Source organism: Cylas formicarius, unplaced genomic scaffold (genome assembly GCF_029955315.1).
Source record: "Cylas formicarius isolate icCylForm1 unplaced genomic scaffold, icCylForm1.1 PGA_scaffold_1__22_contigs__length_36826433, whole genome shotgun sequence".
In the NCBI taxonomy this organism is placed as follows: Eukaryota; Metazoa; Arthropoda; class Insecta; order Coleoptera; family Brentidae; genus Cylas; species Cylas formicarius.
The window spans coordinates 6,377,087-6,392,572 of NW_026844264.1; the positions used below are offsets into that span (position 1 = coordinate 6,377,087).

A 15,486-nucleotide genomic window follows, 5' to 3' on the forward strand; every position below is an offset into this window, starting at 1 on the left:
TAAATTACCAAAGTTGGAGCATTTTTCCTAAACCTTCCGATTCTGTAATCAAAAACATAAAATCAAAATGTTATCTGTTAAATTTTAACAGGTCGACATTTTTTAAAATTTGATTTGAATGTGTCAATCGATTGCATTTTTTCGCCTGATTTCAAATATATATGAGGTGTTAGAGTTATTTTTGACAGATTTTGAGATGTCGCGCATTTTATCTAATATTATAATAATAAGGAAGTCAATAACTGTTATTTCAAATATCTAATTAGCCATGCAAACTAATTTAGTTGCTTTTTTTTTAAATAATAAAAGAGTTTATTTGTTGTATGATTTTATATTATGTAATTATTATTACAAATTTTAAGTCAAATATAGTTTCATTTATTGGCAACATATCACCTACTACTTATAACAAAAAAAATATTACATACTTAAATAATATCAAAAAACGTCTTACTCAAAAACATCGTCTTTAGTATTCTAAATTATTTCACAAAGATGTTCCAAATGACCACCATTCATCTGGACGCATACACGAAAACGTTTGTGTAGGTTTTTCGATACATCATCTTAGAAGTTCTGGTTGCCCATTTAGGGCTTCAACTTCGTCTCATACTCTGTTTTGTATTTTCAGAATTGTTGCCGGCCTTGTTCTATATACTCTCGAATTTTAGGAATCCCCATAAAAAGTTGTCAATGGAAGTAAGATCTGGACTATCTTTTCCTAATTCCTATTTTTATAAAACTTCTGGATAGTGGAGCGCCTGGGGCGTTAAAAATACAAAAACCTCGAATTTTTGGCTAGAGTGAATAAAATTTCAAAATTCAAAATGAAATGTTTAGCTAATAGCATAAATAAAAAAGTTTACCTATTAAAAAAAATTGTGATCTTGATTTTAAAAAAAAATTGATTAGTGTAATAGTTCAAATAGTGAAATTCCTATGAGCCAGAAATTTTTTTTTTTTTTATTAAAATTAAATGAACAAATATATTTATATAAAGAAATTAGTTGGAAAAATGAATTAAATGAAGGAAAAATAAATAATTAATATAAAATTTAATATAATTTTTTTTTTGTTTATTTAAATAACTTACATTTTCGTACATATCAAACATTTTCTTCAACTTCATTTATTTGAATAATAAGTGGGCTGTTGAAACAACTATTATCGCTACACTGTACACATGCTACACTACAATCAAACCACTCTTCCGGCATCCACAAGCAGCTCCGCATCCTTTTTTGCAATTACAAAATAACATTTTCAATAGATTATCCGGAGCTGGCAATTGATTCATTGTTACTGGGATGAACGTGTTATTGACATGCTTCCACCCCCAATTTTCAATATTTACATCATTTCCCAGCGATATTTGGATTTGCAGATACACTCTTTTTAAGTGCTCAAACGCTGCATCAGTTGTAGGAGGCAATGATGACAAAATAACACTTGTATTTTTGGCAGTTGCTTTTATGAAATAATGGAACCTCAACGTATTCAAATCTTTAATTTTTACTGGAGCTCCATATAAAGCCAAAATGCATGCTACACCCGCTTGTAATATATTGCTTGAGTCTTCGTTGCTATTTTTAAATATTTTTCGCAAACTTAATTTTGCCTCTATTGAAAAACGCAGATGTAGTATCGCAACCCGTAAAGGCACGTAAAAAACGAATATGTTCTTTACATTTCGATAGCAATCGTTCTAAACTTTTCGAAGAAAATATTTTATGTGGAACTTTACCTTGGGACGGTTTTAAAAAATAAATTTCACGATCCCCTTCCGCTAATGCTGTTAATATGACCAACACGTCAATATCTTCTGAAACTACAACTAGCTGCTTTCAATATGTGAAACTCCTCGTCTTCTTTACTGTTATGTTTTTGGTTGTACCAATTTTCAGTCAATATATCGTGATTAATCTTCTTAAAACATATATTGGTATTGGCTGCAAATTTGCTTGATATAATAATATCATCATGATAGCGGTCTATCAGTCGTTTTCTAATAGTCTTTTCATCAGGGATATGTTCAGTAGTGATAGCGTTTTTCAACTCTTGCATGGTGAATTGACAGTCATCATTTTCTTCAATGTACTTGTAAATTTGCTGCATTGCTGTATCAATCATCAAACTTCTCGGACCAACAATCTTTTCAACATTACTCTGGTGAATAGAAGTATTAAGTGACTTATAACAATCTGCATGATATTTTGCTTCAAGTGACTGTAAATCAGTTATATCAGAAATTCGTTTCAGAATTTCCCGATAATAATGATCTTTCTGTACGGCAATAAAATTCATGATAGAGTGATTTAAAACTGGAGTATTGACATACGAAATTTGTCGTCGCCGATTTTTATTTAATTTAGCTTCTTTATTTTTATCAGCTTCTTGGCCACAGAGGAAACAATTCTTCTCCCAATCGAAGCCAGATAAATCAGTGCTACTTCGGAGCTTCTTTTTCGGAGTTGAAAACGAAGTGTTATGAGTTTTTTTTTACACATATCAATATAATTTTTATTAATATATTTTTGCCGACAACCTGCATGCGCATAAACAAATTCAGATTGTAAATGAGGTAATAGTCCATCCTGTCGTTCACTTGAAGCAGTTCGTAGCGTGGGTACCCCTCTGCTTATTTTTACAATATCACCCAAATCAGAATTGGCTTCGGAAGATGAACCTAATTTTTCACATATTATGCAGCTGTGCTCGTCAGCCATGCTTTGGTTTATTGTTCGAAAACTGTAATCGAAAATAAATAAAGAACTCAGTAATAAGTTAGTTTTGTTTAATTCGTTATTATTAAAGTCCGATAGTTGAGGCAAAATTGTACTTTACACAAATTTATATCACGATATATTTAAAATTATTAAAGTAATAAAAAATTATTGGACTATTTTTTTTCAAAAATTGAATTTCCTGCGAAAAAGCCTTCATTTGAGAATTGGTTATATAAAATGAATATCTAAAAAGTTACACCTATTTTAAATAAAATCGAAAATGATGTCTTTCTAATTATTAACTAAAAAATTCTGTAACTTTTTAATTATTATTTCTATCATTTTTTTTATCAGAACCTTTTTTGTAGAAAATTATATTTTTGATTCAAAATATAGAATAAAAATTATTGATATTTCTATTAGTTAATAAGATATTTAAGCAATTATTTTGCTCCAACTTTCGAAATTTAATAATATTTTTTTCATGTTAATCCACCTTTTATCATCAATTATTTGATCAATAATCTAATAATTAATAAGCTTATAAATTTTTAATAACATTACTTACATGAAATAAAAATATTCACACACTATACAAAAACACACAACACGTAAAGAACACGTTTCATTTAAAACTAGCCGAAAAATTTTTGTTTAGTTCCACTTTGCAGCTGTCGTTCTCCCCTCTACGTTTTATTACACGTTCAAGGTCTCGACGATCCTTATGATACACACGGGTATACCTTTGAAAGACTTTAGTTTACGTTTATTTTGGTAAAATCAAAAGTACACAACAAAAATTTAAAACAAAAAGAAGTGTACAAGAATTAATTTTTTAGGTTTTTTTGTTAAAATAATTAAAAAATTAAACGCACAAAAAAATTTTTGGTAAACATTGCAATTTTTAATATAAAAAACAAGAAGCCACGTCACCCATGCGAATTTATTCACTCTAAAAAAAGTCCGAGGTCGAAAACCCCAGGCGCCCTACTAGGATTCCTCCTGTGTCGGTTTTTGTTGAGTCGAACTAGCTAGCGTTTCGCCAATCATCCTGAACCCATAACTGTTCCCGACGTTTGTTCAAAAATTTGACCCTTATATATATATATATATATGATCCCCACAAGCATTTTTCAATTAAGGTGAGAAAGTTTGGTTCCAGATTCTCGGATTTTGCCACTGCTATCCTTCCTTATATTCAAAATATCGCTGACCAGATATCAAAAGTTCTAAAGAAATATAACGTCAAAACCAGATTTACCACTTGTCCAAAAATCTCTCAACATCTTTGATCCGTCAAAGACAAAATTCCATTTGAGATGCCAGGAGTTTACAGCATCCATGCATATGCGGCAAAGAATACATTGGAGAGACCGGACGAAAAATATCAACTCAAAGAACATGAAAGACCCTTAAGACAGGCAAATAAACTCATCAGCAGTTGCCGAAGAAAATCACGAAACCGGACATAAAATTTTATTCGATAAAACTAAAATTCTTGCATGTAATCAATTCTTCTACCAACGAAAAATCTGGGAGTCTATAGAAATCTATAAGCAACCTAACAATCTTAACCGCGACTCAGGTCTTTACCTGTCACCAATATGGGAATCAGTCATCCGAGACAGTGTTTATGCCCCTCATTTAGCTCCGTCCCTCTCAAGCAATATAAAATCAGGTATAGAGTAAAATGCGAGCCAGTTTCAGTCAAGCTCTGAAGAAGCCAACAAGGTAATTGACAAAAGGTTAGCTAGTTCGACTCAACAAAAACGGACGACCGAATCCGGAAGTTTTATAAAAAGTATTACATTAGCCTGTGGAAGTTTCTTTGAAAAATTGGTCTCTTACGTCTCTCGCATTGTGATATGGTGCCAATATGATTGTCGGCCAAATATTTTAATTGGCAAGGAAATACCGACGAAATGTCCAACTTTTTTGCTTATGTAAATACCTTTTTAATATATAATGGCAGTTAACTTCGCAAGTTTTTTTGAAATAATAGTTATTGACTTTCTTACATCCAATATTAGAGAAAATGCGCGATATTTCAAAATTCTTCAGAAATAACCCTAACAACAGATATTTGAAATCAGAAGAGAAAATTCAATCGATTGACATACATATTCAAATACAGGGTATTGAATTTAAAAAAAAAATTCGACCCGTTAAAATTTGTCAGATACAATTTTAGTTTTATATTTTTTATTGCAGAATCGGAAGGTTTGGGAATAATGCATCAACTTTGGTAATTTAAACGTCATCGTAGGATCAATATTAACAAACTTATCCATTTGGTAATTTACAGTGGGACACCCTGTATAGGATGACCGTTTATGAGGCACCACCTTATCAAAGGAGCTAAAAGAGATTAACATTCAAATGTTGATTGAGTTGATTTAAACTTTCGATTTATCATATTTTCATGTGACTCGATTCGTCGTGATCACTGCCAGCTTTTTTATTTCAAATGGAACACCCAATATATTAATACTTATTTCGACTAAAGAGAAGTTCAACAATGTATAATATATATATATGGACCGTTTCGGAATTATTGACGTTCATCTTCATATTCTTGTCGTTTATTTATTTTGCAAAACAAAACAAATGAAAAAAAAATTGCAGCGTAGCAGCACTTCGCGCATCATCAGTTTTCTCAATTCAACGATATATAATACGAGGGGCCTACAAATCACTGTTTCTGAATTATTGATCATTGGTCAGTATGAAGCCTATTTTCAAAACAAAATTCGGCCTTAAAATATCTGCAATTCTGTAATTGTAAATCTTGGCAGTAATAAGTGGTCTTATACAAGTAAATAATTTTGACATTGCCTCATCCTATTAACTATTTTTCTTTATTAATTTTGAAGACAAGCAGCTAGATATTCTATGCCCTTTGAAGACAGTTAGTTGAAGTCTAACATTACCCCGAAATCCTTGGTAAAGGACAGTCTTCAGGAAACATATTATTTAAGCTGTAATCAAAATCAATGTTTTTTAGAGCTTATTTGAAAACACTTATTCGGCGTTAATCTTTGATTTGGCTCACAGTACTCGATAAATTTATTTAAGTCTGCATGTAATTCCCACCAGTCAGAGATAGTTTTAATTACGTTATGTATTCTTGAGCATGCAAATTTAGAGTATTGGAAACAAAACTTTATATCGTGTACCATGAGTGAAAGGAAGAGTTGACCAAATGATTCTACAAGGGTAAGAGGTCACCGTCAACCTTAATAAATGATAATGTTCAACTGGAAGAAATGAATGACATATGCTTAAAACATACACCTTATTCTTGGCCTTGAAAGAAGAAATCTTCCTTTTGAATTGGATATTCCATTATACTGTTGCAAAAGCGTTGGTTAGAGTAAATATTTTTTTTCTATTTAGTCTAGTGAATACTTGGTAGAAGAAAAATAAGTTTAACATTGTTCCGTGCAATTTTCGAAAACTATGGCATTATCTTAAAATAATACCACTTTCCTATTCTCTTTCTTCGTCTTCAAATAAATCTCGCGTAGACACCCCTTCATAATATCTCCTGTCATTCACGTTTTTTCATTTGATACCCATTGAAGAGGTAACTGAGTGTGCACCTCTATTCCATATTTGCACAAAAGGAAATAATAATTGCTCTTTATTGAGAGTGGTTTAGCCTCTCGTTTACACTGAGACAAAAGATATTAATACTTCCGAATGTACAATTGACCACCTGTAATTTTAAATTATTCAACGCCAGTTGGTTAGCCAAGAACCATTGCATTATTTTCATGTCTTAATATCATAAAATGTTGCTTCATCAGACAAAATAACTGTGTTGTTTGTTCCACTGGGACTCAATACGCAACCTCGAGGTACATTCTACTTAAGCTGTTCCTTTTTTGTATTGATTGATTGCAGTGAATATACTGATTGCGATCAGAAAGATGTGGCGTAAGTAATTGAGTTGCATCATGCTGAATATAAACTAATCAACCAGTATAAAGTCTAAAAGGGATGTAAGTGTGTCAAGAGAAGTCCAAATTGGTATAATTTGTTAGACTCAAAGTAATATGAGACAGTAGTTATTTCAATCATTGGCAGAACTTTCAGCATTGATGAAAGCTAGGAAACGAGCTATTAGCAAATGACTGGTTTGGTTTGTTTTGATATTGTTTGTATTGAGTCCCTCTGGATTCTTGCTACTACTGTTTTTTTATAAGGCACCATGCATGAAGACATTCCAAAACCATTCTATTCCTGGCGCTGACAATTGCATACCTTCTCACATGGAACAAAAAAATTCTCACTCCAAGAATGGTAGTTATCATATATATTCCACAATATTCGCCTACCTAAGGCTAGACATCAATTTAAAAAATTAAAAAAGATTACTTTTAGAAAAGCGTTTTTACTCTTCAGTTGAGTTTAGTTTCTGGACCACCTGGGTTGCTGTGAGTGGGTGTCGAGTAACACGAACTAGTTTGTCTGATGTTTTTTTTGCATTGCGTACTTTCAATTTTTTGATTTGTCTCGTCAGACCAGTAAAGCTTATTTCATCTTTGCCTGCAGTTTTCCGACATCCTGCTGTACACGTCACGATCGCAGGCAACATTGCAATTCAAAGTGCACGGTCACATGCCCCTCCGTGGAGTACTGATCGAGGAACCCGAGGGCGACCTCTCGTTTAACGGTTTGATCATATACGGAGGCAACAGGGCGCTGACGGTCGCGGCCAGCTCGCAGGAGGAGAAAGACAAATGGAAGCAGGATCTGCAGACTGCGATACAGCACGCCCGTGACAAGTCCGACACGAAAATTACCTATTTGAGCTTGAAAAGTTGCAGTAAGTAGAAACATTTTGACATTTGAAGACCCCGATTTAAACGGGAATGCCCCAACCTGTAGCGGTCCCCGTTTGTGGTTTGTGTTGGATTCCACCAAAGCGGTCTAAATATTTTTCCAACCTCTAACTTTGCAAATGTTGAATATACCCCTCCCAAAAACATATTCAAAGGAGACACAACAATTCATCCATAATATGAATAGAAACCGGCAGCCAATGTAAATACATATTTATGAATGGTTTCCATAATTTGATTCAGACAACCACAGCTCTTTCCCATTACATGAAAGTTCTGCACTGGGCAATGTAAAAACTGTGCCATGTTACCATAGGTATAGCTTGTGGATGGTTCGTGCATCATTACTAAACACCGTTTAAACAAAAAGAATCACTTTTTGCACCTCTTATTTTGACGTTGTTGTGCGTTAATTGAATTGAATTCTTTTGATCGCAGGCTCATCTGACGAGCACGTAGACCAAGTGAGCGTCGAGGCTAGCACCCAAACCAAACCCCAGGCTCAAAGGAACAACACGACGGTGCACGTGTGTTGGCACCGCAACACCAGCATCAGCATGAAGGACGAATTGTCGGCGGTCGAGGTTAGTGTGTAAAAAAAAAACAGAAATTTCGGACCTCTACTTATATTTTCTTTTTGTCGCGCAGAACCAGCTTTCCGGTTACCTGCTGAGAAAATTTAAGAGCAACAACGGCTGGCAAAAGTTGTGGGTGGTGTTCACGTCGTTCTGCCTGTTTTTCTACAAGGGATGCACGGACGATTTCCCGTTGGCGTCGCTACCCCTACTGGGCTATTCGGTGGGGCCGCCGTCCGCCGACGATCAGATCGCCAAGGATTACGTCTTCAAACTCCAATACAAGAACCACGTGTATTTCTTCAGGGCCGAATCGGAGTACACGTATAGCCGGTGAGCAATGTCTCTAAGAATATTTTTGTTGTTTTCTTTTACATATGTACCCTTTTCGTTTCTCAATGCTATAGGTAATAAAACGTAAATTTCGAACAATAGGGATCATGAAACAGGGTATGTAACATGAAAGTTATATCATAAACTTCAGATAAATTGCAATAATAATTTTCCATATTTCAGTTTTTTTAAGACCTGCACCCTTCCTATCATTAATAAATTGGCGTCACACTAATTTTCATACCATAAAAAGATGAGTTTGGCGAATGAAAGTAATGTGACAGTGGCGTTACTACAGGTAGTTTATTAGAATAATAAATCTAATAATAATTCTACATGCTTATAATTTAAAAGATGAGCAGCTAATTGAGATATTATTTAATCTAAGAGCAAGTATATAAAAACTTAGATAGTCTATTCTAGCATGTTATCGAACTTCCTACATTCTTTCTTCTATTTCAATCACAATACACTGCCTTAATTCCCTCTTGCAAGAGGGTTTTAACGTCCCTCATTTTAAAAGTGATGTTATGCATTGCTACCATTCAATTCTTGGGGTTCACTATGATTGGCAGACGGCGAATTACTGTTATATTTCGTTTCCGTTACCAATAGCCCCTTCTTCAGCATATCTTTCTGAAATTGCTTCTTATTTAAAATAAGTCTACGTTTTCGAAAAAGACGTGGGTATTTTTTCGGGGTTTCTTAAGTGGTAGCTGACATATCCATGACCCAAGATGAATAAGATCTAGCATTATATCAACGTAACACACATAACAAATATAACAAATCAATTTCTGCCACCAACGTGAGTAATTATTAATCTTTTACCTTTTGCAGATGGTGCTTTATTTTGAGTTCTAAAAAAGCGTCCTTACGCTTTCTAAGGTTTATTCTGTCATGTTTTAGGAACGGTATATCCTTCATTTACCCAAATTTCGTCTTCACCAGTAGATAATGTCACGTTTCTCTATTAAAAATGATTTTCTGTTTTGATCTTTTTGTAACGCAAACAGATTTCTTTTAAAGTTTTCCACAATTTCTTGTTATTAATGAGTGAAATAAAATCAGGCATTTCTTCTTAAGGTAAAACACGTGTATTATTCTTCTGATGGCAGTCTTTTCATGCTCATTTATTACAGTTTCTTTTCATCTTGTTGACTGTTTAATCCCAGTCATATTCAAACATTAATTTTGCAGAAAATATTGGGATTTGCAGCAACAAACTCGGAAACGCTAGCCATTTTCAAGAACGAACTGTCAGAAAGTAACAGTAATTCTAATTTTAAACACTAAGAAAAAACCGGTAGGTCAACTTCCTGTCCGTCTACCTGCAACTTTCGGGACCCTTGACAAACATCCAACAATATTAGTACAATACTACGTCTAAGTCTTACAATATTACAATAATGATTTATAAATCTCTCCCATTAAGAAACAGATAATAAATTTTTATTTTCATAAATTTCATAACATGATTCCTCAAATGTTTTTAATGTAAAAAGTTATTATTAATGTGTTTCGTTTTTTTAACCATAGTGTGTTCCAGTTTTGATGATTTTACGGCATATCTAAATCCATCCCACCATACACCACTCAAGGCTGCTTTTTAATCAACTGAAAGGGGTCTCAAACAGAGAGATGTAACACATAAGATATAAAATAAATCTTCAATCAATCTTCAACTAACTAAATATTTTTAAAAAGATCAATAAGTGGTAACACGCTAGTTTCATTAGTAATAGATATGAGTCATAAAACCATCAAAAATGAGACACTGTACAGGATGTCTCGATTTGTTTTTTTTTTGCGTAATGTACGGCAAAATTATCTTATGTTTGTACTTTTTACATGACAACATAAACAAAATACATTGCAAAATAATATTACTGCTTGCACTTTTTTCCTTATTAGAATTGTTTTAATTTTTTAAAAACGCATGCACTGATTACATCAAACCAAAATATTTCGAAAAGGGTTGAAGGATCTCGCTCCCGTAAAAACGATGGAAGAACACAAAAATACAATACAAAAAGTCATGTGTCGAAGGTTAGAAAAGGCGTGCAGGTAGCACCAAATTCTCATGTCAAAAAACTCCCCAAATATCGTTTTCGGCATTGAAAAACAAAAATCAACCCACTGTATTTTGAAAACGAAGCATCTTGCTGTGAAAGATTGAACGCTGATTAAAAAAAAAACGCTCTGTATAATTAAAACCAAATTACCTTTACTAGTTATCAAGTGCAGACCAGGAGGCTTATATACTAGACTACAGCGTGCACACATGACGTAGTCTGGTGCAGTCAAGTTGTTCCGCTAGGACGCCAAAATTGTCGCGCTCTATTAAGTGCTGTCAGATTTTAGATATTTTCCCGCTAGGATTACTAACGATGTTTTCTTTGTTTATAATGAATACGGTTCCTTAAACTTGCGTTTTTTCCAATGGTACAATCCGAGCTTAAGACCAATTGATGTATTTTTTGGTCCATACATGTCCAGACCTTTGGATTTCATATTTCAAACTACCCAAACTAGGAATCTCAGAAAAGAACAGTCGAATGGCGAAAACAATACAAAGTCCAGGAACGACATTACCTAAGGGGCTGCTAAATCGAGTGTAAAAGAGTGTATTTACTCAATACTCTGTGAATGTGGAGTCATATATCGTAGAAACAAAAAGACCTTCAAACGCTAGAATTGAAGCACATAGCAAACACACAATGAGGGGTGAAAACCAAAGGTCTGAAGTTGCTTGACTCCCTCTGAGTCCGTCACGGGTGAATGCTGTAGCTCGTTGCCTTCAAATTCAAATTAGTCGTCTGCACTTGACAAGGTTGTGTAAACAAAAAATAAAGACAATAGAAGTTCAACAATCACTTATTATGTTCTCTTTTACCAGTTTCACAGTAAGCAGAATATAGATCATCTTTTCGTACACTTGGTATCTTACAGGAAATGGGATATAACATAACATAAAATTGCTAATTACAAAATAAAAAGCAAATTAAGTAAATGGGTTAGGGGAATTCTAAAAATAAAAACGGCATGGCATCCTGTCCACTTCCGCCATAAGCAGTATTGCTATTGTTAGCGTTAATTATTTCTTTCAGGTGGATAGAAGTAATAAACAGTGCAACGCAGCATAAAAGCAAAAGGCTACCTCTCAAAGATCCGAACGAGATTTCTTTGGTACTTCCAGATTAAAATTTTGCCTCGTCAACAATATTTAGTTTGCGGCAAGTATGTATTAAACAAGCATTTACTCTGACGATCCATTCCCCGTTTTAATAAAGAGAAAATAAATTGTGCCTTAACATTAAAATTATATTTATAAATCGTGTTGTAAATATTTGTATATTTTAATAAATGTACTTTTATAAAATTTTACCGATTAACCCCGGAAATTTTTGAGGAATAAACTGTTGTAATTGATTACTTTTACTTTTATTTATTTGTAATTAATATTTTTTTGAATTTGTTGACTGGAAATTGGAATATATTGTATATGACGGCTGAGAGTTTTTATAAAAATAATCTCCCTCTATTCCTGTTCCCTCTACTTGCAATTGCATATTATTTGATTTTTATTTTGTTATATACCTTAATTTTTGCATTATTAAACGAACACTGATTATAAAAATACATATTTTTAAATTGGGGAAAAACTATCCCTTATTCTCTTATCAAGGAAGCCAGTGTGTTGCAGTTTTCTTCACCCAAGGCTACTTATTTTAAGAAATGAAAGAGAAATGCACCCTTGGTTTTTATGTAGGGTCTCGTGGCGTTCTCTTCGTAAAACAACTCCTCGCTACTCAAAACAAATATAAAAATTGTTATTATTATTCTATTAGGCAGTAGGCGACAAAGCCGGTAAAACTGCAATTTAGTATATGCATATACACTATATACAGAAGTAACATGTTGACACAGCAATTCAGGATAGAATAATATCATCTGATCAACTGTTCCTCATTTACAACAGGGTTTGTTATAAATTTTTAGGGTGAAAGTTATGACAAAAGTTCAGTACACAATTTTAGTGAATTTAGTGATTTTGTAGCATTCAGTTAGGTCCCCCCCTTCTCCTAAAGTGGTTAGGTTTTGACTCGTTCCAGAAGATCTATGTCCTTTCAGAAGTATGGAGACCAAGCCATTACAGAATGTTCCAGGACCGGTCTGAAGAAGCTTTTATAGGCTCGAAGAAAGGATCAGTAAATACAAATACCCCATGTTATGTCCAAGTACTAACTGGTACCAAAAACCTAAAATACAAATAGAGATACTGAACAAATCAGTGAAAAATCAACCTGCCCAAACACAAAACACCATTCAACCCCACGCAGTAGAAATTACCAAGAAATTAAATGAAAAAGAAAGAAGAAAACAAAATGTAGTGCTGTTTGGAATAATCATAGAAAACAAAGTTTTGATGAAAGAGTACAGAATACGGATAGAATCATATTCGAATCCAAAAAGTACTCAATTATGGTTCTGAGGAACAAAGGCAATCTTAGAGATAACGGCACATATTTCAAATATGATCTTGCCAAGTCACGAATGTGCTATCTTAGAGAAGTACAAGGGATTGTAGAAGAAAGAAAAGAAGGAGATCCGTTACTATAAAATATATCGGTGGCATCCCAACAGAGGTCTAAACCAGCCTAAAAAAATATATGCAAACTTTTATTTCTTCATTTCCCTAGTCTACACAAATCTTATCTCTGATGTAGCAAAATTTAATGAACTAGTTGAAATACATCACAAGCAACCAGATAGTATATTTCTCACTGAGACATGGCTGCATGTGAACATGAATGAAATTAAAAGATATAAGCTGTTTGACAAAGCGCATGAAATTATTAAAATACATACAGGGTGTTCCATTAAAAAGCACAAGTTTAATTTATTTTTAAAAAACCTAACCAAAGCTATCCAAACCAGTTTTCAACATTTCGATAATTTAATTACTATGTCTAAAAATGAAGACTTATAAAAATTCTTTTTACAAAACTTCTGGATTCCTCCTGCGTCTTTTTTTGCTTAGTCGAAATTGCTGACGTTTCGCCAATCATCCTGTTGGCTTCTTCAGAGCTTGACTGAAACTGACTATCTGAAGAAGCCAACAGGATGATTGTCGAAACGTCACCAATTTCGACTAAGCAAAAAGCGACACAGGAGGAATCCAGAAGTTTTGTAAAAAGCATTACAGTAGCCTGTAGAAGTTTCTTTGAAAAAACTTATAAAAATCGCTCCATATCTAAAAATTAGAGATAGCCATGACATTTCTCACCTTTGATTTTCATGAAAAAGTAGCCTTAAATCTCAAATGTCCCAACTATCTAGTTTAATTAATAAGGGGGATATACTGTAAAACCAGCAAAAATGGGACACACTGTACTTATTAATGCAACCCAAAATATTCATTCAATGTTGGAGGTGTCGTTCGAAAATATGTCGACGTTCTGCTTCCGTATAGGCACGTATGACAGTTGGTCAATAAAGTGGCAACCTTGTACAGAGAATTGAGATCCTGCATAGACAGTTTTCTGTTTTTCCTAAAATCTACAAATGGGAATATGGCGATCACTTCCTGGAATCCCCACTCGACACCTGCCCTAAGGTACTTCATAGACTGGTTGAATATGCGTTGTCGGGAAGTCAAGCTTAGCGGTTTGCCCTCGTAGGGGGTCACAACTAATGTCATTAGCGCGTAATGCTCTCCATACAAAGCAAATGTTTGCTTATCGAATATGACTTTGGCCTCTAGTTGTTTGTATAAAGAAGAAAGTCTAAATATTCCAGCATTATGCTTATCCGCTGCATAAGGCCCTTTTAAGCTAGCTATAATACCATCTGGACAAAGTACAGATTGGAATTTAAGGCAATGGCATTCCCTCCGGTAAGAATAATAGTCGTCAGGATTTTTAGTTGGTGTTGACATTTGGCGTTCGATGCCATCAATAAATCCCCAGCAATTACTAATAGCGCCTCCCCTTGCTTGGACGGCCTATTAAATAAAGTAATTTTTATCACCCTATGTTCATTTTCTGGTTAAATTAAATGGAAAGATAACCAGTCTGTTAATTTTGTTTTGAGTTAAAAAAAGAAAATCCCTCGCTACCCAAGGATAATAACATTATTACTTACTTGGGCATAATATTTCAGTTTTCTCTTATTGAGCCACTGTAGGTCATCTAAATTGTCCAACAATTCGCCGCAATTGTTTATTATGATCGTACTTATGGTGTGTATAATTTTGGAAAGATTTTGGGTCGATAACCCAAAAATTTCACACAAATCTTCCAACCCACCGTGATATGCCAGTCTCCTTAATAATACGCATAGTGCCGTAGTGCCTAAAAGATTCAATCTTAATATATGGGGTAACTTGCAAGTGTCCACACTTTTTTTAATTCTTACCAGACACTGTAATCCCCTTTCCAATCTCCACTTTCTGCGGAATTCTAAATATTGATACTAATCTCTCAATATCTTTTCTTTTGAAACGAAAACGTCGTTTGATATCTTTGTCGGTCATTTGGTTCAAATTAAAGTAATCCTCGACGTGCGCATTTTTCGTGCCGCCTAAAATATTCTGTAATATAATAAACTCGATATCGTCATCGTTGGCGCCTGCTAGGATAGCGGTTTTTAAGGTTTCATCCATTTAACAACCTTTTACATGAAAAAAAATTCAAACTAAGAATAGACAACTACAAAGGTTATGTTATGAAGGGAACATAACCTGAATCTTTCTGCATTAGTTTTTTTTATATAAAAAGATATTCAACAAATCAAACCAAAGTCAATTTGAAATGAGCGTAATAGAAATTTAATGAACCTTTTCTCTAACGCACTGAGTAAGGGTAGTGGTGCCGAATATAAGTTTATTAATTTTGATTTAAACAGCAAACCAGAATTGTTAGGTGTAGTATCTCCGATCTCAGATAAAAAAGCTTTGATCTAATTTTTTAGAATATGTAGCGAAAACTTAAAATTTAGCAA

The 15,486-nt window shown here is 33.7% G+C and overlaps 2 protein-coding genes across 3 annotated transcripts in view; one reads left to right on the forward strand and one right to left on the reverse strand.

Annotated features, from left to right (window-relative positions):
* LOC132696754 (FERM, ARHGEF and pleckstrin domain-containing protein 1) overlaps positions 1–12,202 on the forward strand; it is a 136,772-nt gene extending 124,570 nt beyond the window's left edge. The window contains exons 15-18 of the mRNA XM_060661764.1: positions 7,284–7,557; positions 8,012–8,157; positions 8,222–8,481; positions 11,592–12,202. Of these exons, the coding sequence (XP_060517747.1) occupies positions 7,284–7,557; positions 8,012–8,157; positions 8,222–8,481; positions 11,592–11,685 (774 nt within the window). The 3' untranslated portion in view covers positions 11,686–12,202. The remainder of the gene's footprint in view (positions 1–7,283; positions 7,558–8,011; positions 8,158–8,221; positions 8,482–11,591) is intronic.
* A 197-nt stretch (positions 12,203–12,399) lies between these two features.
* On the reverse strand, positions 12,400–15,221 carry LOC132696755 (uncharacterized). Of its 2 annotated transcripts, XR_009618078.1 has the most exons (4): positions 14,902–15,221; positions 14,629–14,837; positions 13,772–14,488; positions 12,400–12,743 (listed from the first exon to the last, which is right to left on the reverse strand). XR_009618078.1 is itself a non-coding variant. In XM_060661765.1 (3 exons), the coding sequence occupies exons 1-3, from the start codon at positions 15,146–15,148 to the stop codon at positions 13,883–13,885; spliced, it is 1,062 nt and encodes a 353-aa protein (XP_060517748.1). In that variant the 5' UTR covers positions 15,149–15,221; the 3' UTR covers positions 13,638–13,882. The 2 variants fall into 2 exon arrangements, 1 of the variants encoding a protein (XP_060517748.1); XM_060661765.1 differs by lacking the exon at positions 12,400–12,743 and having other exon boundaries at positions 13,638–14,488.
* Between the last annotated feature and the right edge of the window lie 265 nt (positions 15,222–15,486).